The 25,206-nt window shown below is 42.4% G+C and overlaps 1 protein-coding gene across 1 annotated transcript in view; it reads left to right on the forward strand.

Annotated features, from left to right (window-relative positions):
- LOC113160492 (bifunctional heparan sulfate N-deacetylase/N-sulfotransferase 1) overlaps positions 1-24,468 on the forward strand; it is a 39,145-nt gene extending 14,677 nt beyond the window's left edge. The window contains exons 2-15 of the mRNA XM_026357778.1: positions 13,419-14,432; positions 15,957-16,439; positions 17,194-17,281; positions 17,631-17,785; positions 18,550-18,735; positions 19,844-19,972; positions 20,559-20,741; positions 21,111-21,207; positions 21,760-21,883; positions 22,584-22,758; positions 22,887-23,057; positions 23,556-23,665; positions 23,963-24,065; positions 24,177-24,468. Of these exons, the coding sequence (XP_026213563.1) occupies positions 13,887-14,432; positions 15,957-16,439; positions 17,194-17,281; positions 17,631-17,785; positions 18,550-18,735; positions 19,844-19,972; positions 20,559-20,741; positions 21,111-21,207; positions 21,760-21,883; positions 22,584-22,758; positions 22,887-23,057; positions 23,556-23,665; positions 23,963-24,065; positions 24,177-24,296 (2,670 nt within the window). The 5' untranslated portion in view covers positions 13,419-13,886 and the 3' untranslated portion in view covers positions 24,297-24,468. The remainder of the gene's footprint in view (positions 1-13,418; positions 14,433-15,956; positions 16,440-17,193; positions 17,282-17,630; positions 17,786-18,549; positions 18,736-19,843; positions 19,973-20,558; positions 20,742-21,110; positions 21,208-21,759; positions 21,884-22,583; positions 22,759-22,886; positions 23,058-23,555; positions 23,666-23,962; positions 24,066-24,176) is intronic.
- The last annotated feature ends 738 nt before the right edge of the window (positions 24,469-25,206 follow it).

Below are 25,206 nucleotides of genomic sequence, written 5' to 3' on the forward strand. Positions count from 1 at the left end.
GTTAGAAAAGCTGAAGATGAATAATTGATATTGGAGCAAAGATGTCATGGCATCCTGAACCTTATTGTACTCTGTATTTTCACTTACAGTTCAGATAAAAGATTTACCAGTCTGCTTTTTTTCTGGTCAACTCGTTCTGTCTTCACTGATTCATTGTGGCACTGTGCTCCACTCTGACTGAGGACTTATCATGTCTTTATTCAGACCTTTAGACCTGTGTAAAGTGAAGTGTCAAAACACAAGGCTATAGGTTGTAGAATAATCGTATTAAACTTTCTACAGCAAGCAGGTTGTATTTATGTTACCTATTTGTATCAATTAACTGACGGAGTCATGCATTTCCAGTCTTATAAAGGCGTAGCCAGCATACAAGTGCTCATTAACCCTTTATAATCAATACAAACTCCCCCCTCCTTAAGTGCTTCTAGTTAGCTTTAGACCCTCATATCCTGAGGCTTGGGTGTATTGATCTGCTGGACTGATTGGAAGTTTCCCTTCAGGAGGTGAAGGATAGCAGTGGGACTGGGGATGTTTTGGCAAGAGTGGAGAAGGAGTGGGTCTTCATGGCTGGATCATCTTACCACTTCCTACCCCCACTTCCTTTACCACACCTGTTACTGTGTGTGTGTGTGAGAGAGAGAGACAGAGACAGAGTGGAAACGGCTGTTTGTGTGCTCAGGAGAGAACATGGCTGAGAGGCGTATCAAATGAGAAATGTGTTACATAGGGTTTATGGTGATGGCGTGTGTCTGAACTGCATTGACTTTGGCAGCTGCTGGCCTGTTATGGATGGGTGGCAGGAGACAGATTTTAGATTTTACATGGCTAACACACTATGTGACAGTCTGCCTTATAGATTGGGTGTTTGGACCCATAACCTACTGCTGAGCTGCATGCACACAGCAACACATGAGCACACCACGAAACCATCAGGCACTGTGGCTGTGTTTGTATGCAGTGCGGTGGCATTTAATCCATAAATTTGACAGACCTTCCTTGAACCGACAGGGAAAAACATAGCTCTCTTCCCACATAAATACACCCCTTCTCTCTTCTACTCTACCTTGGCATTTTTCCCCTTTCTTAAAAAGTAATAAAATATTGTTTTGATTTCTGAGTGTTGTGTTTCAGGACATACACCGCGCATGCTGTCCTGCGAAGTCTTGACCCTGTCCACATGCTTCAGCCACCCCCTTCTGTAAACTGATATCTGTGTGTGTGAGTGTGCATGCTTGGGTGTATGTGTATGTATGTCACGGTAGGATACACAGCAGCTGTACAGGCAGCAGTGAAGAGGGGAAATGGGAAGAGCCAGCTCTGTAGACAGAGCCCAGATAGACCTGTCAGCTCCGTGACACCCACACATGCTTCACCCTCTGGTCCAGGACGAGAACAGAGGAAGGGGAATGCAGCTTGGCTGTGGACAGGTAGAGCGAGGGGCTAAAGTAGACAGAGTCTTGAGTAGTGGCAGAGTTAAGACTGCAGCTGTGAAAGGGATAACAGTGTGCTGTGGCAGAGCCGTGCTTATTTTGGGGAACATAACAGGACTTAAGGGAGAGAGGATAGAAGACCTGGTAGGCACAATGACTAAAAAGTACCTCCTCTCTCCTTTATTTTACTCTTTGACACTGATCATCAGATTGTCAGATTCCTCTATGTAAGCACAAGTACAAATATAGAACATAAAATACTGATTACATAAGTAATTATCCACTAAAATTTTATATTTAGTAGAAGTTTTAGTCTTGCAGTGATTACAGGCTTATGTCTGCGGGCCAGGTCTGCATCAGTGCATATTACAAAAAGGCATAGGTCAAGTTTCATAGGCTGCAGGTTTAAGTCTTGCAACTAATTTCACATTGGATAAAGGTCCAGACCCTGACCTGGTCACTATCGGGCATTAACATTGTTTTGCCACTTCACAGCTTATGGCCTGTGTAAAGGATGGCCTCGTCTAATGAGTCCATGTCTGCAAACATGCATCCCCGAGACATGATACGGCAACCACCAGACTTCGTGGTGGGGCTGATGAGCTTCTGGTTAGAGACAGTGTTTTCTTTACACCAAACATAGAATTGAATATTTTGGCCAAAAAACAACAAACTTTGCTTTGGTCACATTACACTATAAAATCTGCTCCAACTTTGTTTCAGAATCTCCCACATGCCTTCTGGCCAACAGTAGCTGAGATGTCATGTCATTTTTTTTTTTTTTTAAACAGTGTCTTTCTCTTTGCCAGTCTGCTATAAAACTCTGGTTGGTGAATCACCCAAGCAACAGTTGTTGAATACACAGTGTCTCTTTTCTCTCGGTAATAAAACCCTGTAGATTCTTCAGAGCCGCTTCAGGCCTCTTGGTGGCCTTCACGCTTGTGTCCTTCAATGCACAGTTGCTCAGTTTTTCTCCACTTGCTACCTACAAACATTTAGTCATTTAATAATTGTCCCTACCTAAGTGTGAAAGGATGTTTCTTTGTCCTCATAGATTTTGACGGGGAACTATCACCTGTTGGGTTCTCCAGATTGAAACATATTCAACATCATTCAGCAACATTAATTATACACAGTTGCTGTTCATTAAGCTTATTAAGCAACTTTCCACTCTGGTTCTGTCATCACATTATTATAGTTCACTATTAATAGTTTTTACTACTGTATTTCTAACTAATGATGGTGCTTACCCATTAATAAACTTGTTAGATAATGGCATCTAGATTAACCCATCTTGTATTTGTCAAATATGCAAATAATTTTCCATTTAGTCTCTGTCTTCTGTCTCAGTTGAATTAATGTTAGAAAACAGAAAAAAAAAGTCCAAGAGGGGGGTGAATACTGCCACGTTGGAAAGCTGGGGAGTATAGCAGAGCTTGGCTGTGGTTGTGTTTTAAAAACCGTGACGGAGGCAGAAAGTATGACAGAGAGAGAAGATAAAAGCTGGAGCTGAGCCTAGGTTAAAAAACACACAGGATTTGTAATAGGACTCGGGCTACAATTGTAAATGTAATTATTGTCTTTGCAACAGGCCAATCATGAGGCTGAGAGTTTCTCTGCAGTTACCACGACCAGGGAAGGTGTCAAGCATGTAATGTTTGTTTATGTAAATCTTACTGTATACAACCCTTGAGACAATTTTCCACTTCCGTCCATTTATCTGTTGTTCTTGATTGTGCTCTGAAAGCACGCTGATGATAATGATGAGCGTGTTTTCATGCAGGAGGAAAAATCCTATCTGTTTGATCTCACAGGCAAAAATATGGGCAGAACAACCGAATCTCATCTCTTGTGTCAGCTATTCTTCTGCAGTGTGATATTCCCATGGGAACGCATTTCTGCTGTGCGAATCACAGTCGGATCAATGCGGGCCGTTTCTTATCTGGACATGAAAGAAGGGAAGATGGAAGGGGGGGGGGGTGTGAGGAGGGGAAGTGTGGTCCCCTGGGAATTATAATACCTGAAATTCATTGGGCAGCCTCTTGAATATAGCTCATCATCTTATCATCAGCAGGTAGTGTACTTTTCCCTATCACAGCACAAGATACATCCTCTGCTGTGCTTTTTCCCCTCAGTCCTTCCCTGATTGATCGAATCGATTAAACAGTTGCAGTGTTTATGTGCGCGCCTCAGCTCGTGTCAAAGCACGTCTGGGGATTTTATTATTTGTTAGCTCATTTGCTTTTATTCATCTGCGGTCATCGTGAGCACTGTTTTTTTTTTTTTGATAGCATCTCTGGTTCACGTTAGGTCAGCAAATCTGTTATTGCTGCTCTGCTGCAGGTGTAAAAGTCTTAATAAAACTGTTTTGCTTTAGTGAGGGATTCTTTAGAGCTCTGAATAGGTTTTCTACACTGAATAGGCAGTTGATGTGATCGGCACACCCTGCATCTTCAGCCACTCTGACAACTACTGTTATCTTCACTCGCCCTTTCTGCTCGGAAGCCCCCCAACTCCCACGCTCACTCACAAATTCACACACACATTGACACACAGACGTGCCTTATCCTGAGTGCTATGACTTTCACCTCTGAAACAGGCATCACACTGAAAGTGATGTCTATTGTTGGTATAACGGGAGACCCATTAGGAATGCTCAGTCCCAATGGAGACATCGTGCTGTCTGACGTGCTCCCTTGTCCTTCAGCAGTGTCCTGAGATGACAGTAGATAAACAATGGGAACAAACAGTCACTCCCACCAGCATTGATCTGGCTCCCTCTCCCCTCCCTGCTCTCACCAACAACGCCACATTGATTCCACCTACACTCAATTTATATGAAAGCCCCCTGCTCCACCTCCCTTTTCCACCAAGACTGACAAAAATGATAAATGACCAGCCCCTTCTTCCCTCTGCCACTACCTCCCGGTGCCTCACGTTGGCTGTCCGAGGCACTTTAGGCCTGTTTTCCCTTAGAAATCCAATAGAGTGAGTTCCCCCTTTTTCAGGGAAGTGTACGTTTTTTTGTTTTTGTTGTTGTTTCTTTTCTTTTTTTGCAAAAGGAGGAAGGTGCAGGGTTTTCATTGCTTTAGATCCTTCCTATAGTTTCCACAAGTAAACATTTCACTGGCGTAATTTCAACCCTGCAGGACATCCATATGCATGATGTCAAACCATCAAAACGGATGAATGAAGGCAATTATTATGTGTTTCAATGGCAGGCTGTAGAGCCTCCTCTCCTGTGGCTTCTGGCTAATAGTCTGCAATGTCACTCAAAGATGAAATAATATTCAGAGCCTTCGAAGTAGGGTCAATTATTATAATTTCTTTCTAACTGGCTTAATCAGTCCATTCTCCTGTTATGGATCTGATTACCTTTCCCCATGTAATCAAATACATCGGAAAGCATTTAATTCAGACATGACACCTTGGCTGTGTGTTGTCATTTGTGAATAATAATGGTGAATAACAACTGTCCATGTGAAGGGAATAATGGGATTTTACTTTCTTCAGTGTTTTCTAGATCTTTTTTTTAAATTATTATTTGTTTTGTCTTCGACTCCCACTTAATTGCTAATACCGGTCTGTAATATAGAAATTATGTCTTCCATGTTCCCGTTTTTTTTTTTTTTTTTTATTGTACAGATCCAGTGTCCCAGTGCCTGTAAATGGGGCACAGTGTGTCTATAAATAGATATACTGTGGTAGTGAGCTGCTGGTAGTTATCAGCAGGAGGGGTTAGTGTGTGTGTGTGTGTGTGTGTATGTGCTTTTTATGTGCTGTGTGGAGGTGATCAAGGCTATTGATGAAGGCGCTGGTTCTGCTGTGGCCACTCTACCCCAGTGCACAGGGGAGTAATACCACTGTGCAATGTCTCCATTTCACATCTCTCCTCCACCATTCCCTAATGACCTTACTTTGCGTCGTCTCCACTCAGCCACAGTTTTCCCATGGCTCCTACAGCTCATCTACACTGCTTTTACACTCCCTGTCACACTCGGATCTGTCCCCATTGCTCCTGCTTGAGATCCCAAATCTAAAGAAGATGTTTGGGAGCCTAGATTCCAAGGGGGCCTAGGGAGATCTAAGATTAAATAGACTTGGAGAGTGCCATGTATATTTAATTATCTCCTCTCTGTGTTTTTATTCATCTTGGTCCTAATCATCCAAAATAAGAATAATGTGTAATCATGGTGTCATGCCTGTGCCTGCTGAGGTCATCTTCACTGAGGGTGATATCTGTGGTGATGGGAGTTGACATGATCCCTCTAATGGAAGTGTAGTGGTGGATTCTTACTGTCTCATGCAGAATATACAGTTATAGTACAGTGAGGCCCCATTTCTCTTTAATTGTCAGTGAACACACTTTTGATGTCTTCCCATTCTGGTCATAATTGCTCTTAGCAAAAGATTGCACTCCCCTCAATGGATTTGAAGATTAGTCGCTGCCACTTTGTCCTGTTACTGTATCAACGGAAAACATTGCAATCATTTCAATTATGACAGTGCTGGGATTGAGGTCTTCAAGTAGAGCCTTGAGATGTAATTGGAGGGGCACAAGCGAATTGGAGGAAAGGCATTTTTCTTTTGTGAAAATTGCCTCAGTCTTGGGGACAGTAAATTGAGGTGCTGAAAAATGATGTGATAATTCAGCCGCATGGTTTGGTAGGGGAAATGGCCTGAAAGTCACTTTCTAGAGAATTAGGAGGCACAAGTACATTTCTCTCCTGAGTCCTCTGTCCTTCACGCAGTGGCATGAAATGAATTGATGAGACAGAGGGAGAGGGAAGTGTCGGTGTAAATGTTTGCAGCTAAAATGAAGCTGCCTGCTTGTGCATTCAGATTGGCTGAAGGGTGAGAGGCGGAAGCTGGAGTGAGGATATGCCGCTGCGTTCCACGTTATTTCATGGCCTAAGCCTTTAATCGCAGCAGCCACAATGGATGCATAAAATGGAATTCAAATTTCAGATTGATTGATTCGGTATTGATGAATGCCAAGGCTGGCTTGAGGGGAGAAAACACTGACTGTGGCTTTTAAATGTAACCTCTTTAAGAACACAAGTGCTTGCTCCTCACATGTGCCTGTTTGTGGCTATAGATATGCCTCAAAAGAAATTTGAAAATTCTGGCTTTTTGAAGTTTAATCTTGCGCAACAAAGGGTAGGAGGCTGAATGCATATGCAGAAATTTGCTTTAGCTTTGCTTCTTACTGCTTATGGTAGAGAATTTCAGCACAGTGCTTTTGTAGCTGCTGACAGTGGTCAAAACATCTCACACAGTAGACTTTTAAGTTTGCCGTCTCTGCTTATAGTTAAGTCTTGTAACTGAATACATGAATCATCTTAAAACAAGATTAGCAGTAACGATACATAGCATTTTAACCCCATTCTTAATATATGTTCAATCCTCGCCTTCCTCACTCTATTGTGTCTTGTTTCTTAATCCCCTAAAGGCATGTTGCACAGTAACAGAGCTGGCATAAGCACATTTGTCACTGTTTGCAGTGTTGAGATTAACAGGATTACAGATTAAGGATTACATCGGCGTCATTCTTACTCATTTAACCTTGACCCATGCCCTACTGAAACAATTCAGACAGTTAGCTCAAACGTGTTTCCGTATTTGCCGTGCCTGAGTGTTTGCACAAAAGCTCAGTAATATTTGTTCAGGAAAAAGCACAAACAAAATGTGCGTGCTTTGTAGTGAGATAATTTGGATTGTAGATCTTCTAATGAGTCCCTCGGGTCGGTGTCCACTGTGATTGAGCCACTTTGGTACATGCACATCAATACACAGACAAAGACACAAAAGTGACAACAACAGTAGCCTTTTGATCAGCGTCCTTTGGATTAACGCCCTCCTTCCATTTCCCACTGCACAGTTTCCATGCCTCGGCACACAACGTAACTCTGCTGTTTCCATGGACAACATGCGGTTGCCGAGCCCTGTGGTGATTGAACACAGAGGGTCATCATTTATATCTGTCCATCAGCGGCGAGGGGACGGTTAAGGGAGTAAGGGTAGCAGGGGGAGAAGGGGGCACTATCGGGTCCTGAGGCACTCAGAGAAGGTCAACTCTCCTTTTAAAAGTTAGTTTGTCGAAAGGGATCACTTACGGCTACTCTGGCCCACAGTGTTCATGTCCCGAATCTCATCACAGGCTCCAGGTTGCTTAGTCTTATTCAAACTTTAAAAGAAGTGCAGCAGCAGTGTTCAGGAGGGAGGGGGGAGAGAGGACATGTGAGGGTACATATGGTTAGTGTTGTTTATCTAGAGAGTTGTTGCAGCTGAGGACCGGGCTCCATCCCCCTGTTCCTCATCAGCTCTCATTAATCTAACAGTATGGTTCTGGCCTCTTTCCCATGATGCAGAGTGAGCAGGTTTGAGTGACCACCCACCCTGATGAAAAGCATGAGTCCGTCTTCTCAGTCATCAGCTGCAGTTGTTTATGCGTTCACTTCATTGTCACCATCTCTCAGCTGTTTTAAAACAACGAGGGAAATATTTTAATTGATGCATTCAAAGATTGATAGTTACCCCAAGGCGTGAATTTCACGCTCATTTCTCTCACCAATCTGTTTTTTTTCCCTCATGGTTTGGTAGTTCATCATTTCATTCTTTTCTTTCTTTGTTTCCCTTTCCACGGACATTGTTGAATATTTCCCTTTGTTACTGCCCCTTCCTCTTATGCCTGCCATCATTTAGCAAGACTGTAAGTCCTGTGTGCAATCACAGGTGTGAGCTCTTTCCTTCATTGAGAATAAAAAGTTACATCAGATACATCATAGCTTCCATCTGCCTCTCCTTTACACATGAGTTAAAACACTGACTCTCTTTGACAGACTGAAACAGTTAGGTGTGTTACTCTTTACCTTGCAGATATGTCTGCTGGCTATACCTCTCATCAGCTTCTGCTAAACGTGAAATATTCATGTTCTCTGTTCTTCCTTTTCTGCAGTTTTGCATCTATTATTTTACAAGAAGACATTTCTAAGGTATACACAGAGTAGAAGACACATTAGGTGAGATGGGCATGCAGACATTTAAGATCCATTAACCATTATTCTGTACGGTCAGTGCTATAGCCTCATCTCCATTAGTGACTAATGTATTGTTCTCTCTTTTAAGCCAGACTGATCTCACGGCTTCACACTTAAATTCAATTTAGTTTAATTCAGTTTATTCATAGCGATACAACAAAAATCTCAAAACATCTCAGGCCATTGTCAGGTTAAAGCTTTACAGAATTGTATGAAAAACATATACAACTATATAGAATTATATATAAAACTAACAGCTCCCCTTGAATAAATACTATACTATACAACAGTAAAGAACGATGGCTCAGGGTGGGCGACCATCTACCTTGACTGGTTAGGTGGAGGGGAAGGTGGAGAGACAAAAGATCAAGTAAGCGAGGTTGCTTGGTTGGCAGGGTTCAGTAACTGCACTGGTATAAAGAAAGGGAGACAGGACACAAAATTAATGACAAGCAATGGTGGTGTAATAATGGATAGGCTGAGGAGATTTAAGAAGAGGAGTGGAGCTCGGTGCATCCCAGCAGTTTAAGTTTATAGCAGCATAACTAAGAGATGGTTCAGAGTCACCTGAGCCAGGTCGAACTACAAGCTCTTATCACAAAGGAAAGTTTTAAGCCTAGTCTTAAAAGTAGAGAGGGTGTCTGCCTCCCGAACGTGGACTGGTTCCACAGGATAGATAAAAGTTCTGCCTCCCATTCTACAGTTGGAAAATCAAGTAAACTTACACTCTAAGCATAATTTGTTCTATTGGTATAATATGGTGCTATAAAGTCTTTAAGATATAATGGAGTTTGATCATTAAGTACTTTTGTATGTAAGGAGAAGGATTTAAAATTGTGTTTTAGACTTCACATGGACCCTGTGCAGAGAAGCTAATACAGGAGAAATATGATCTCTCTTGCTAAGTCTGGTCAGAACTCTGGCTGCAGCTTTTTGGATTAACTGGAGTTACTGAGACATCCTATTAGTCGTAGGTTACAGTAGGCCAGTGTAGAAGTAACAAATGTGTGGGCTAGTTTTTCAGTGTCACTTTAAGACTAGATGTACTTTATTTAATGATACTGGAAGAAGGCATTTCTTTTACATGCAAGGTAAAGAAAGTATCCTGATTTAAATTAACTCACAGTAGTACTAATACTTTACAGGGACCCTGTGGAGAAGAGTAATTATACTGTATGATTAGATGGAAAATCGCTTTAAAAACCTCTTTTACAAATACCAAATACAATAACTTCTGTCTTATCTGAATGTATAAGTAGTAGATTACAGGACAGTCAGGTCTTTATATATTGCTTGGCTTTCTTTGGCTTTCTCGAAGCTGGATCACTTGATTTGTCCGTTTTGTGGATTTCATATAGCTGGGTGTCATCTGCGTAGCACTGGGAATATAGGCATTGTTTTCTGATAACATTGTCTAAGGGAGACATGTATAAAGTGAAAAGAATCGGTCTAAGCACAGAACCCTGTGGAACTCCATAACTAGCTTCGTGAGAATGGAGGACTCGTCCTTAACATGAACAAACTGAAATCAGTGTGATAAGATTTGAACCAACTGAGAACTGTTCTTTTAATCCCAATGACATGTTCCAGTGTCAGTAAAATATTGTGATGAATAGTGTGAAATGCAGCACTGAGATCTCACAAGACTAGGACAGAGATGAGTCCACTGCCTGAAGCTAACAGAAGATCATTGGTGACTTTCACCAGTATTTTTTCTGTACTATGACATACATTCTCTTCATACAGGTTATTCCTGCAAATGTTTTTTTCAAGGATTTTAGAGATAAAGGTTAGATTAGAAGGATGGATAAAACACCTGAATCAAGGGTAGATTGTGAGTTTAATTACAGCAGCCTTAGATAGGTCAAGGTTGATTGATCTGATCTAATATGGAAGTGCTGATTGCAGGTAAATCATCTTTGAACAGTCTAGTTGGGATGGAGTAAAAGAGACATGTTGATGGTTTAGATGAATTGTTAAAATGAGCACAGCAAGTGGTAGCATGGTGTAGAGCTGTTGTACATGAGCATCCATCAGTGCTAGTTACAGGGAGAATGTGATTAGTTTTTTTTATTGTTTACCAATTATGACTTTATTTGTAATAAAACTCTGCTAAGACCCCAATACCAGGCTCAACAGAGGTATGACTCTTTGTCAGCCTGTCTGCAGCGTTGAAACACTTTAGACTTTGAACTTTCCCTTAATTTCTTTCAGTTTCTTACTCACACATCCCCTCTCAGACCCTATTTCTCTCTGTCTCATTCTCACTTCCTCTCTTCAGTAGTAGCTGTATGTATCACAAACAGACTGAAGGTCAACACTGGGAGATGGTCATCACTGCTGCAAATTAGGCAAGAAGTGCCCCTGCACCCTTTTTTTGTGACAACTTTTAATGTAATGCCAAGCCATGTCAACAGAGTCATTAGTTGTGGCAGAGGTCATTATCTCACAGCAGATGTTGGCCAAAGATACCACTTGGCCATCATCAAATTAATCATAAACAGGAAACTGCTTAAAAATAGCTTCCTTCTTGAAGTGTTTATGCTGTGTGTGCTATTATTAATGCATTTTTAAGCTCTACAGTAGCATTATGTAGTCAAGTACCATGCTCATCAGAACCCTTCAAAATATACTATTAGTTTAACTTGTATAGGTGCATGAGGATGCTCGTGTGCATGTGGGTAAAGCAATACACATTCCTGCCACTTTCACAGTATTAGGTGGTGGTGGTGTCCCAGGAAATGCAGCAATGCACCAACAAAGGCAGTGGAAAAGAAGACTGTAAGTAGACATGGATGTAAACAATGCAGGGTTTCAAATTTTCAAAACAAATAAATGTTTTATGAGGAAGGAAGCGCATTAAGCACATGCGTTCGATGCTCAATGATAGAGGCTGTGTGTGTATTTAGTGAGGAATACCAAACATAAAAGGTTTTTGTCTTTTTGTTCTTTTTTTAAGCAAACTCCCCAGGGTACATTGAATCAGCAGAAAATAAATAATTGTGATAAATGATAAATAGTTTAAGTCACCTCTCAGGGAAAACAGTCACTGGTCATTGTATTCATTAGTCGCAGCCCCAGATTCAGCTAAAATTGGGTCAGTGCTCCAGCTATCATAAGTAGAATTTGGTGAAACCTTATCAATGCAGGTTTTTCATTTTTATTATTTATTTGTGTCTGTCCGTCCAAGAGGTCTGGGGAAAAAAACACAAAACAGACCCTCTGTGCGGTGTTAAAAGTTGTCTCTGCTGTGTTCTCTTCTGCTTCACTGTTTCCAGCAGCAGTCACTTCCTGTGGCTAATCATACTTTGATATTCCGTGGCACGAACCCTGGCTCTTCTCAGAAACTAACAAACGAGATACAGGGTGGGTAGGGGGGGTCTTAAAGCGACCGGGGCTGTTGGTTTTTTGTCTGCTCCACTGTGATACATTCTCTGAACGCCCACTGTTTTTTCACGGCCTCTCTTTACATTAGACTCTGCCTCCCTGTGAAGAGGAAACTTGGACATGACTCAGAACGAAGTGTGATTTCTTCCGCTGCACTCTCACTGAGATTTGAGGCATCCTCTTAAGCTTAGCTGGAAGGCTAGGGGGGGGCAGAGATGCTCACCAGAATACTGACCTTGATTACATTAAAAGGACAGTATGTAAACCCACAACTGATCCACCTTATCTAGTGCTGTGCATATATTGTATGAATGAGCTGAACTTTAGTGTTTAGAGGGACATCTTTTCAGAATTGTGTGAAATTATTTATTACATGATCTGAGGTTCGTTTCATATCGGGAGGTAAAACAAAAAAAAAGCAAATCAATACTTTATTGATTGTAATACTTTCAGATGGATAGTAAATGCCCATAGATTTCACTGTGCTGAGTATAGTACAGCCACTCTTATTTTAATGTTACCTATTTTTCATTAAACCATATTTAATAGCTTTACTAATAAGCCATTTTAACACATAATCTAATTCATTTTATGTCCGATTTGCATCTGATGAGTCTTGACGGATTTGGTGGTCACTCTTTAATGTCAGGATGAAAGGGTTGAGACTCTGCTCTAATGTGATACCTCGGGTTTTATAAAGGGACAAGTGTGTGCACCTGAGTGGCTCTCCAGCTTATTAGGCAGAACATGTATATGCAAAGGTAATGATGCTGGTTTTCATTTCTCTAGCTGTCCCCTAAATGGAGAAATGATGTTTTTGTAAGTGAGAAGCTCACACTATTCTTATGCAGCATCTTGTGCTTTTCACACTTTGCTCGATGGAGATTGACTACAGGGCTTTTATGTTGTGTGAGGTCTGCAGAGGATATGGGAATGTATATGGAGTGTGATAAGGGGTTTTCTCTCAGAGCAAAAGATACTATTGTTGCCAGGTCTGTTTGTCACTGTCGGCCACTTCTCTTCTCTTGCATGGCTTTCCTTCTAACGGCTTGTTTTTCTCCTGCACTCCATTTCGGTCTTGATACTGTGAGGATTTGAGGGAAATAAAAGGGGAGTGTCCCCGCAGGTTATGGCTTCACTTGTATGCATTCAAACACTCCTACTGGACTGAATCGGCAATTGGCTCGCCCCGAGGCTTTGTTGTCACTCACATTCTGCTATTGATTGTGTGGAGGCTGTGTGAGCGGGTGTGTTTTTGTGTGTGTGTGTGTGTGTTTGTGTGTGTGTGCACGCACAGGGGTTAGGTGTGTGTGTAGGGGGGAAATTGGCAGTTCAGACTTTGTGTAGGTGAATGCAAAGACTACTTTGGAGCGAACTTTTGGAGTGTTGGCACTGGAAGTACATACAAACACACACATAAACACACACACACACCTCCTACATTATGCTAAACCCACACAACAAAAGTGAAAAATGTGATGTGTTGTTTGTTCTATAGGAGCTGATGCTCTGCTGTCAGATATTAACATTTTTTTTTTCTTTTTTGTTACCATTTTTCTAGGTCAGGAGATTTGTTCCTGAGGGAATGTTGCTGCTGAGATGACCTGCGTGACCTTACTTTCCTCAAGAGATCATTCTCCAATCAAACGAGTGCAGCGAAATCTAGCTGGGACATGGTTGGCAGGTTCACATGATGGACAGGTGATGGAGTCTTCCATCATCTTTCTCCACCAGTGACTTGGCCCCCTCCCTCTGAGGCATAAGTGTGTACCAGCGGTCCAAGGCCTCCTATTTCTCTGCCATGGTGACATAAGTAGCGCTGCAATATGAGGGAGAGCCACTGTGAGACCGTCTCATTTCTTTCTCCAGTAGCTGCTGCAGCTGCTACCTTAACACCATTTGTATTTTGCTCCATAACAAGACTGACTTTGTGAACAATCCTTTCTCGCCATTTTCTACCCACACCGAGAGAATCGTCCCCCAAGGCGTCCTGCTGGGCCGGTGGGGCGGAGCGGTGTGGCGCGAGACGATGCTGGGATGTGTGACACGCCTCCGTCGGCTGGTCCGTCTCCTCCCCCTGCAGACCTCCCTCCTCCTGCTTTTCCTATTCTGCACCGTCAGCGTATTTATCTCTGCCTACTTCCTCTATGGCGTCAAGCGGGAGTTGGAGCCATCGGGAGGGGGTGTATCTGGAGCCGAAGGTGCATCCGCTGACTCCGATGACCCAAGGGTCACTCCGTCCCGGCTGTTACCTTTGCGAAGTGTCTCAGGGGGCCCCGGGGCAGATCCCGCAGGGGCCAGGACTGATCCTGTGGTTTTGGTGTTTGTGGAAAGCCAGTATTCTCAACTGGGTCAGGAAATCGTGGCCATCTTGGAGTCTGGCCGGTTCAGGTACCGGACTGAGATCTCTCCCGGTAAAGGGGACATGCCCACTTTGACAGACAAAGAAAGGGGGCGTTTCACACTGGTGATTTATGAGAATATTCTCAAGTATGTTAACTTGGACGCCTGGAACCGAGAGCTGCTGGACAAATACTGTGTGGAATATGGAGTGGGCATCATTGGCTTTTTCAAGGTTAGGACAACACACTCCCTCTCCCTCCCTCCCTTCCTTCCTCCCTCCCTCCCTCCTCTGCCTCCTCTCACTCACACCTTCTGCCCTGTCCATCTGGCTGCACTGTCTCTAAGGAGATGGGATTCACAGGGTTGGAAAGACCTGCCTGGTTCAATATCACTCAGTCCCACTGCACTGTTTTTCTTATGTTCTATCTAACTCTTGTTTTTTCTTTCATCTGCAATCTGGCCTCCTTCATCTTCTTGCCTTGTCTCTTGTATCTCTTTCGGTGTTGTTTCTTTTGTTTCAGTTTCTCCACAGATTCAGTCCTCACCCATTCTCTCTCTTTATTTCTCTCTCTCTCTCTCTCTATCCTCCTCGTTCTCTCAGTAATCCCTAGCCAAGGCTGCTTGCCCATGGCCAGTTTTCAGGTCTTGCGGTTTTAATCACCATCTCTGAGCCATGGAAAGAATATACAAAGAGATGTGAAGGCACGGATGGTGGTGCAGAGATGTTAGGCGCTGTAGGTGAAGGTTAGGAAAGCCTAGTGGGATTTGCTGTCTATTGAGAGAGGAGGAAGTAGAGCGAGGGTGTGCATCACAATGACCTGTGCACACAACAGTGCCCTGCTGTTTGAACCAATTTTGTTTGCAGCATAGCCCAGCCAATATACACTCAGTTGCTAGTTTATTAGGTACACCTACGGTAGAAAGGTGGTGATTCAGCTGGATGGTTGTTATGGAGGATGTACTTGGTGATGCTGTTGAATTGTATCGCATTACATTGACAGATTTTTTTCTGTTCTATTGTCCACCCTGTTTACCGCCCACCTCTTTAAATCTGAGCTTAATCACCTTCTGGAAGGGAGGATTAATTGCAGGTCTTTTATACTAGACTATGTTTATTAAGGCCAACAAAAAAAAAAAAACAACAATATAAATTACCTTAATTTGTTTAATTGTGGAGTCTAAAAGAAAAAGGAACGAGAAAATATGTGTTGATCTCTTGTTATTAGACTTTTGAAAGTCATATCTGCCTCCAGAAGTCTGTGATGGGTCTGTTTTGCCTGTCTCTGTGGACTAAAATCAGTAGCCAACACAGTGAACAAAACACAGTGCATGTAGTGACAATGCTGTCACTAACACCCACACAAACAATGGCAGAATTTGGAGTAAGACTTGAGGAAAAGAGCAAGAGAAAGTAGAACTTGTGTATCCCTGGCACTGAGATGTGAGAGAATAAGAGAATGGCATATTCAGAATGGGAAATATCAATGAATAATCATTGAGCCCGCTGTCTTTTAATCTTAGAGGACACAGCAGGAGGTTATTCATTTTGACTGCAATCTCGGAGAATAGCAGATCGAGCATAGCAGGTAGAAGCTGCCTCATGCCTTCACGTTTGAGTAGGCCTGACATTCCTTATTTCACACTTGATGGGAGAAATTGGGGAATTATATCCAATACATTTCTGTCTTCATCACTCTGGTGTATGATGAGTGTGTGTGTGAATTCTCTCTCTTGTCTCTGTCTCTCTGTTGATCAGGCCAATGAAAACAGCCTGCTCAGTGCACAGCTGAAGGGCTTCCCGCTCTTTCTTCACTCTAACTTGGGTCTGAAGGACTGCACAGTCAACCCTAAGTCCCCCCTTCTTTTTATCACTCGATCCGGGCAGCCCCTGCCTGGACCTCTCCCTGGAGATGACTGGACGGTTTTCCAGTCCAACCACTCTACATATGAGCCTGTGCTGCTGGCCAAGACCCAATCAGCGGAGAGCATTGCATCGATGGGGCAGAACGCTGCTCTGCTCCCATCGGTAGTGCAGGACCTGGGGCTCCATGATGGGATCCAGAGGGTCCTGTTTGGCAACAACTTGGTATTCTGGCTCCACAAGCTGGTGTTTGTGGATGCTGTTGCCTTTCTGACAGGCAAGAGGCTCTCCCTGTCACTGGAGCGCTACATCCTAGTGGACATAGATGACATCTTTGTGGGCAAAGAGGGTACACGCATGAAGGTGCCTGATGTAAAGGTGAGTTTGTGAGTAAGTGGCATGTCTTTTAGAGTGCAAAAAGTTACCACAACAGAAACTGAACCCACTTATGTATTCGTCAACCAGTGTTTTCAACAGCCCTTTGCAGAAATATAAAAATTGCCTCACATAGAATGTGATATCCTCTGCCAGTCATACAGAAACCCCTTCTTCTCGCTCCTCTTCTCCTTTTGAATGCATTCGTCCCAGTAGGCCGCTCAAAGCTGACAGGCCCCACTGCTCACACTGTCACAGAAGCTCCACAGCAATGAATATTTCAGGGGCCCAGAGACATAGAAAGAATGTTGAAAAGCTCCTTGCTTGCGTCCCCTCAGAGCAGAACAGACCCCCCTCACACACATGGAGGTGGAGGGTATAAGAAAAAGTTGTGGAAGAAGCATCAAGGCCTCCTCACTGGCAGCGCAACAGCAAGCTTTAAGGAACAAATCGCACCCTGACAAGATGGAGAAATCAGAGAGCGAGGAGAGGGTGTGTGCTGGGAGTCTCATCCAGCATGGCGATCAAATGAAACAAACACCCAAATCAGAGGAGAGCAAAATATCAAACAGAATTAAGGAGAGACGTGAGGCAACTGGGAGGGGATGTTGGATGTTTACCAAAAGAAACTTGCAGAATGAAATATGTATGTGGGCATGCATGCACAGGGGTGTTCACGCTTCCTCATTAATGCACTTGTGCACCAGTGTGAGAGCATCGTGTACTGACTCACTCTCTCTTCCTCCCACTGTTTCAGGCCCTGCTGGAGACACAGAGGGAACTGCGCACCCATGTGCCCAACTTCACCTTCAATCTGGGCTTCTCAGGGAAATTCTTTCACGCTGGTAAGATGCAGCCTGCGAAGAGAAATTTTGAGAACCTGCTGATAACTCAGGCAGAGATTAGAACATGTAAAATTGAAAGGCACTTGTTTGTAAAGTTTATTCAAATCTCTCTTCTCCCTTATTCTCCCACTTCGTCATCTGCTGTTTATCTCACTCTACAATGTGAACGGTCTCCTGTTGGCTCTCCGACTTTCATTTCCTTCTTTTCTCATCACTGTCCTCGTTTGACTTTTGCTACTTTTTGTCTTTGTCTATTTTTATCTCCTCCATTTCCTCTTCATCCTTCTCCCCCTGTTTTTGTGTCATCCTCCCACGTCTCCTTCCTTCTCACCCCCTCTGTTATGTCCAGGATCTGATGAGGAGGACCTCGGAGACGACCTGCTGCTTTCCTATGTGAAGGAGTTCTGGTGGTTTCCCCACATGTGGAGCCACATGCAGCCACATTTATTCCACAACCAGTCTGTGCTGGCCGAGCAGATGTTGCTCAACAAGAAATTTGCCATGGTGAGACACGGGGTCAAGGTTCAGATCACAGCTTTGAAAGACCACTGTGATCTGAGCTGTCCTTGCTTATCATGTCACCTTTGTTTAAATAGGCAGACACAAGCAAGGTGTGTTTGCTTTGTTTTTATGTTATAAACCAGAAAAGTCAGAAATACAGCAGAAGACAAACACGTGCCTGCTTACAAAGGATCCAAACAAACATTGTTTTTTAAAATTTTTGTGGTGTTTTAACCTCTCCTTGTGGTTCCATTACATCGCAGAAAAGAAATTATTCCCTCAACAAAAATGCAGATGTGTGTGTGTTTTGTTTTTATACCATCACTGTCGGCACCAATTGCTGTGACAAATGCATTGCATTTTACAGCGACTGTTATCCAAAGTCACTTCTAAGTGAGGCATTCAAGAGCACCTGAAGGAGCTGGGGGTTGAACTGCCAACCTTGTTGTTAATAGATAACCTGCTCTACTTGTGGTGCTGTAGCCTCTCCTCTGTGCCTTTTTAATGTGAAGCAGCAGTAATTTAATACAGCTCTGACATGGCGTAAAGACAGCCAACAGTAAACAGTGAGGCTGATATCAATGAGATAAAATTACCCCGGATAACATGCTGCATTGTTTTCCTGTGAGTCCCTTGTGCTTAGATTTGCAATCTGAATCCAGGACGAGAATGACTGCTCCACCATGTTGTTTTGGTGCCTTTCCATTGTCCATTCATTCCTTTTTTTTCCGTCTCCTAACTCTCATTGGTATATTTTCCTCCTCCAGGAGCATGGGATCCCCACTAACATGGGTTACGCAGTGGCACCTCACCACTCTGGTGTCTACCCTGTCCACATGCAGCTGTATGACGCCTGGAAGAAGGTGTGGGGTATCAAGGTGACCAGCACAGAGGAGTATCCCCACCTGAAGCCTGCTCGCTTCCGACGAGGTTTCATCCACAGCGGAATTAGCGTAAGACCACTTTTCATACACCCGGGGCTCATTACCTTGAATTGAATTGCCTTGTTGCTTTCCCTCCACTTGGCTACTTTACCCTTTCAGCGTTCTCTCACTCCATCTACATATGCTAACCTTCATTCATTAATTATCTCTCCATGTGCACCTACTCCAGTTCTTCTGTATTTATTTTTCTCTGTTTGCTCACGGTTACTCTACAACCAGCATTTGTCCATCACCATTTTCTCTTGTCTGCCTCTGCTTTTCTTAAATGTTGTCCCCAAAGACATTGAACAGAATCTTATTTTGATTTTCTCCATATCACCGAGGCAACAGACATCCTGAGAAAGGCAATCATCTCATTAGTCTGGCTGTTGTATTCTTCCACGGAGTGGGACATGATAATGTAGTCAAGTGAACCAGTCTTGCATGAGACACCTGTCTGAGTAGTGCTGCCTAGCAGGCCTCAGTACCCTAACGAAGACTGACGTCTCTGGTAACAGCCTAGCAAGTGTCTGCACACAGACACTCACTGAAATATCAACATGCAAAAAAAAAAAGTGCCCTTTATGCAGCTTCACAGCCCAAGCCAGTGGTGAATAATACGTAGTCATGAGAGCAAAATTAAAATGGAATAGATTACATTCAGGCAGTTCAAAAGAAGGAGAATCTTATCTGTTTCTTTCACAGGTTGACCTTCAGCACTGATGGGAAGCAGTGCGGCCTCAATCCAGTTCCTTTTGTAGTATTGGCACTCAGTCGGCCTGTGTGGTCTCAGCGCTCTATTGCCGTCCTTGAGTTAGTGCAGTGTGAATGGCCGGTCTCTACTGCTTACTGATGATTGATATTCAGTTCCCCAGACACTCCAAACTGTAAACGCATTTCCATGTATTTCCATATAGACTCAGTGAATAAGAGGTTTGCGTTGTCTAGATGAGCTGCATAATATGAATGTTATTGAAAGCAAACAATGTGTGGGGTAACTGCCTGGAGTACTGACAGCTCCACTCCGCTCTCAGCAGAGGGTTGATGGTGTGTGTGTTTAGTTGTGAATGCATTTCTTTGAGATTTTTATTTTTTTTTTTTTCCTTTTTTGATGATTTTGTATTTGTTTATATCACAGGTGCTGCCCAGGCAAACATGTGGCCTTTTCACACACACCATCTTCTACAAAGACTACCCTGGTAGTCCGAATGAACTGGACAAGCTCATCAACGGGGGAGAGCTCTTCCTCACTGTTCTACTGAACCCTGTGAGTCAAACACAGCCGCATGGCACTGTTTTCTTTGTCTTGCACACTTGGACACCCATTTAACTGGTGGTGTAAATGGAAATTTAAATAAGGGCTAGAACAATAAGTAGTCAGTGACTCATGCAGAGATGTCTGCATCGTGCTGTCTCTTTTTACACTATTCTGAAAGCTTATTTTATTGGCACCGAGGTGCATTCTGGCAAATTCCTGATTCGTCAACATGTTTTGTTTTCAGATGATAAAAAAAGGTTACTTTTATTAGCATATCTGCGACAAATGTCATCGAGCATAGTCTGCAGATGTATTCTTCTCAAAGTCTTAACTCTTTAAATACCAACCCACGTCCACACTATGGAATAAACATCTTTTGTTCAAGCAATTTGATCATAGTTTGACCTTTCCTTTGGGTCTACTTCTTAAATGCACTTTAAGTAAAAGTAGTTTTGACCTGAAAGGGAAGCATTCATCCTTTTTCAGTGGCTTATCAGTGGGACACGGCGCTAGAGCTGATGAGACAATTACTATGTATTATACATATAGAGATTTATATTTAAAGCAACAGCTGCTTGTTCATTTCAATCCACAGATTAGTATCTTCATGACCCATCTGTCAAACTATGGGAATGACCGGCTGGGCCTGTACACCTTCAAAAGTTTAGTGACGTTCGTCCAGACATGGACTAACCTGAAGATGCAAACTCTGCCGCCTGTCCAGCTGGCTCAGAAGTATTTTAGCCTTTTCCCCTCTGAGAGAGATCCCCTTTGGCAGGTGAGAACAAGAGGCTGATGGTGATGTAATTTATTAGTTTGAGTGTAAAGTTAGCATTAGGAACTTGGCAGCTCATGTTGCATTAACCGAACACTCCAATAACTGACAATGGCACAGTAAAAAACACATTGTTGTAAAGCTTTAAGAAATATCCAGTTAAAATATTTATGTATTATAAAAATAGATCCTTTGTTTGACACACTGTAGTTATGACTACAGACTATTGTAGTTAATAAATGACAGTGGACCTATGTTAGACATAGAACAGAGGTTAACCTGCTTTCTTTAGGATTTTTAAATATACATATTTGGTAGAATTGTGCCAGAACCACACTTCAAAGAGGGATTGATATCTTTTTGTGGCTACAGGATCCGTGCGAGGACAAAAGGCACAAGGACATCTGGTCCAAAGAGAAAACATGTGACCGCTTCCCCAAATTGCTTGTCATCGGGCCTCAAAAGACAGGTGAGACACAGTTCTTCAGCACCCTCTACAGCACGGAGTTGGAATTAGTTCTCTCATTCACCTCAAAGCAGCAGTGTAGTGTGTTGTTTGAGGCTTTAATCATTTATTTGAAAATCAGTTCTTATTTTCATAATACTAGACAGGCATCATGAAACCAGTCATTTCCAGTATTCCCTCAGATATTGTGGTATATAAAATACCAGTATTTCTTTAGGGTCGTCATCTTTAGAGTTTTTAAATGTACAGTTGATTATTGTTTATATTGATTCTAATAATGTTCATGTAAAAGTAGTAGACATTTTGTCCTTTTTGTCTTTTGTTTCAGATTTATGATTTCTTGTGTTTTATTCTTCAGTCACTTTCGTATTTTCTTTTCCTTTGCCTTAATGCAGTAGAAAATGTTAATAAACTAAATTAAACTAAATCAGAGTTAACAGAGTAAGTTTTTAAATATTTTTTTTACATCTCCACCATACTAATAATCTTAAACCACCTACGTTTTTTTTTTCAATTTATATTTTAAGCCACTTGTTGTTGTTTTTTTCTCCTCAGGGACAACAGCACTATACCTGTTTCTTGGCATGCATCCTGACCTGACCAGTAACTACCCCAGCAAGGAGACCTTTGAGGAGATCCAGTTCTTCAATGGCCACAACTATCACAGAGGCATTGATTGGTAATAAACCTCCCAAGCACCTTAGTCCTTTTTATAGTAAAGTCCCAGCACAGTAACACCAAATCAAATAACACATAACTAGCCATTTATTCAGAAATGGACCTTCTCGTGGCACCACGTGCACTGACATAAACTCTCTAACACTGAATGTGACTAGTTCAGTAGTTCTCTTGCAGCTGTTGATCACTTGTAATTATTATATTTTGATATGCTCTCTTAATGTGTTCAACTCTTGATTACAATTCAGTTTGGTTAGGTTTAAATTAATGGTGTATACCAAGTCAGTCAGGTGTTTTTGATTGAACACAAATGAAATCAAGAATTAAAATGCATATGCCAGGACCCCCACAACCACATAACCACTCAGTACTGGCCTACCTGACAGCAAGCCCAGTAACACAATTAACACTTGTAGTTTTAATTGATTGGAAACCTTCATCACTGAGAAGCTTCATGCACCACACAACCCAAGTCCACACAGAATTTACTTGGCAAGCTGGAAATGTATGAGTGGGTTGCCCAAATATTAACATTGTGTGTATGTGTGTATGTTTTTGTGTATGGGAGGTGCCAAGCTGTTGCACATGGTCGATCACCCACACAGCGCTCAGAGAAATTATCCTTATATACAGGGAGAAACTTGGACCAGATAAAATATGGCTGTTTATGGGCCTGTGTTTTTGTGTTTGTTGTGTGTTAGGTACATGGAGTACTTCCCTCTGCCCTCCAACACCAGTTCGGACTACTACTTTGAGAAGAGTGCCAACTACTTTGACTCTGAGGTAGCTGCTCAGAGGGCTGCAGCTCTTTTGCCTAAAGCCAAGATCATTACCATCCTCATCAATCCAGCAGACAGAGCTTACTCCTGGTACCAGGTGTGTCATAAATCCCCGTTTATCTCTGCACTTTTGTCAAACTTGTTGCCTTTAAAAAAAAAAAAAAGTAATTGAAATAGAGCTTGGAACTGATTTTAAACTATCTTCCCTCATGTCTGCCTAAACAGCACCAAAGAGCCCACGATGACCCAGTGGCTTTGAAATACTCCTTCCATGATGTTATCACTGCGGGCCACGATGCTCCGGTCAAACTGCGGGTTCTCCAGAATCGCTGTTTGGTTCCAGGCTGGTACGCCATCCACCTGGAGCGCTGGCTCAACTACTACCACCCCAGCCAGGTACCATGGTTGTTTCCATGCACATAGTAGTCGGCATTATTCAGTAAATGAACCAGAACCGATACATTTTTGCTGTTTATTAAGCTTTATGGGTGGCTGGCAGGAATTTTCTCCCAGAAAGGCTGGAGGCAAAAATAGGTTTATTTACTCTGTGGTAATTTCATCAGGTGTTTTAAATCTACTTGATGACAAGCGAAGGGAGCTGCCTACTTAAGGAACACTCAAGAGAAAAGCGAGCACTTGTTGCTATATTATTATCTATTATTTAGAATACCTATAAAGTGTGTGCAGCATTACTTGTTACTAAAAATAGTCAGTGCCACTTAAAGAAAAAAACATATCTATCAGAAGAACACTGAATTAAGTCTCAACATTTTCAGGGAGCCACTTAGGTAATAAAAAGAAACTGTTTTGTGAGATTAGTTTTGGAATATTTGTGTGATTATGTGACTGTCCTGTTCCTGTTGTAAAATTTGTGACTGACTGTGTCTCACCCAGTTATTAGTCTTGGATGGACAGATGCTGAAGACTGAGCCTGCATCAGTAATGGACAAAATCCAGAAGTTTTTAGGCCTCACAAATATCATCAACTACCACAAGATCCTAGCGTGAGTATCTTCAACTGCCACGTTTACAACTTTATACTCCACAGATTACCTACCTACGTTGTTGTTTGGTGCTAGTAAATACGATGTGTATGCAACAAAACCGGTTTTGTTTCATTCATGTTGTATGTCTAGTGTGTGATCTGCAGCACATATCACAAGCTTGTACACCTGGCGGAAATTATTTGCTGCTCCCTTTTTGTTATTAAAAACTAGTCAGATTTTTCCTTAAGTTTTAGTTTTGGGTTTTAAAGGATAATGGTTGATTTAATTTATTCTCATATATATATATATATATAGGTTTGATCCTAAGAAAGGTTTCTGGTGTCAGCTGCTGGAAGGAGGGAAGACAAAGTGTCTGGGGAAGAGTAAAGGGCGCAGGTACCCTGACATGGACCCTGAGGTATGATCATTTGCTCATTTGAATTTTACTTAGCTATTGCTAAGTAAAGTGTTGCTTTAGTTTTGATTGTTTTTTGATGTGATTCTTATCAGATCTTGTTGTCTCCCTCAGTCACAGGTGTTCCTCAGGGAATACTATAGGGATCACAACATTGAGCTGTCCAAGCTGCTCTACAGAATGGGTCAGCCACTGCCCAGCTGGCTCAGAGAAGAGCTGGTCCACACCAGGTAGCAGCACCACAGGGGGAAACCACAGCTTCACACACTAAACCACTGTTCGACCCAACTGCGGGACACTGGCTGATGTCGAAGATCCCAAATAGTTTTGAATGAAACTGAAATAGGTTGAGTAAATATGAACTCAAAACTTACAGTGATCTTCCAGAATAAACAGGCCAACAGTGGATAGCGAGCAAAAAAGGAGCTTAGTTGCAATCAGCAGCTTCCCTCTCTTCCTGATCTGCAAGATCCTGTTACCCCACCCTGCAGGACAGACAAGGTACAGAGAAGCCCTGACTATGGATTCTGCTGTGTCCTGAAGGAGGGAAAGGCTCGATGACGCACAGGAGGGATGTTTGATAGTCACATCCCTGCTCTTCTTAATCAAACCTTCTCTACTTTGCATGAACTTTATCCTGCAAATCAAAGGAAGGAATAAAAAATTGTCAACTTTCATCTCTGGAAAACGGGTGACAAAGGAGCTCTACCACTTTTTTCTCTGTGAGTTGTAGTGTTTGGAGCACATTAAAATAACATGGACTAAATGGATGACAGCTTGATTGACAGAGAGACCTTTGATATAAATGAAGTGTTTTTATGAGAGGAGAATGGGACATCTGGAGTCTTGACTCAGGCTGCATGTAGTAGCCTTACTTGATAAGCCTTGGTAGAATCTAGTTATCGTATTTACAAGTGCCAGGACAGAATCATTAAACTATTACCACATGGACTTCTGATGGTTCTTTTAATTTTTTTAAAGTTTTATGTTTTGTTTTCTTTACTTTGGATTTTGTTTTAGCGTTTCTTTAATGCTGATGGCAATGCATATTTGCATAATGTACCAAAACTAAACATCTTAGCTCAGTTTTCACATGTAGGCCAGATGTACTTAAACTGTTCAGCTCAGCCTCTTCTTTAAAGTC

The sequence above is a fragment of the Anabas testudineus genome, chromosome 10 (assembly GCF_900324465.2).
Source record: "Anabas testudineus chromosome 10, fAnaTes1.2, whole genome shotgun sequence".
In the NCBI taxonomy this organism is placed as follows: domain Eukaryota; kingdom Metazoa; phylum Chordata; class Actinopteri; order Anabantiformes; family Anabantidae; genus Anabas; species Anabas testudineus.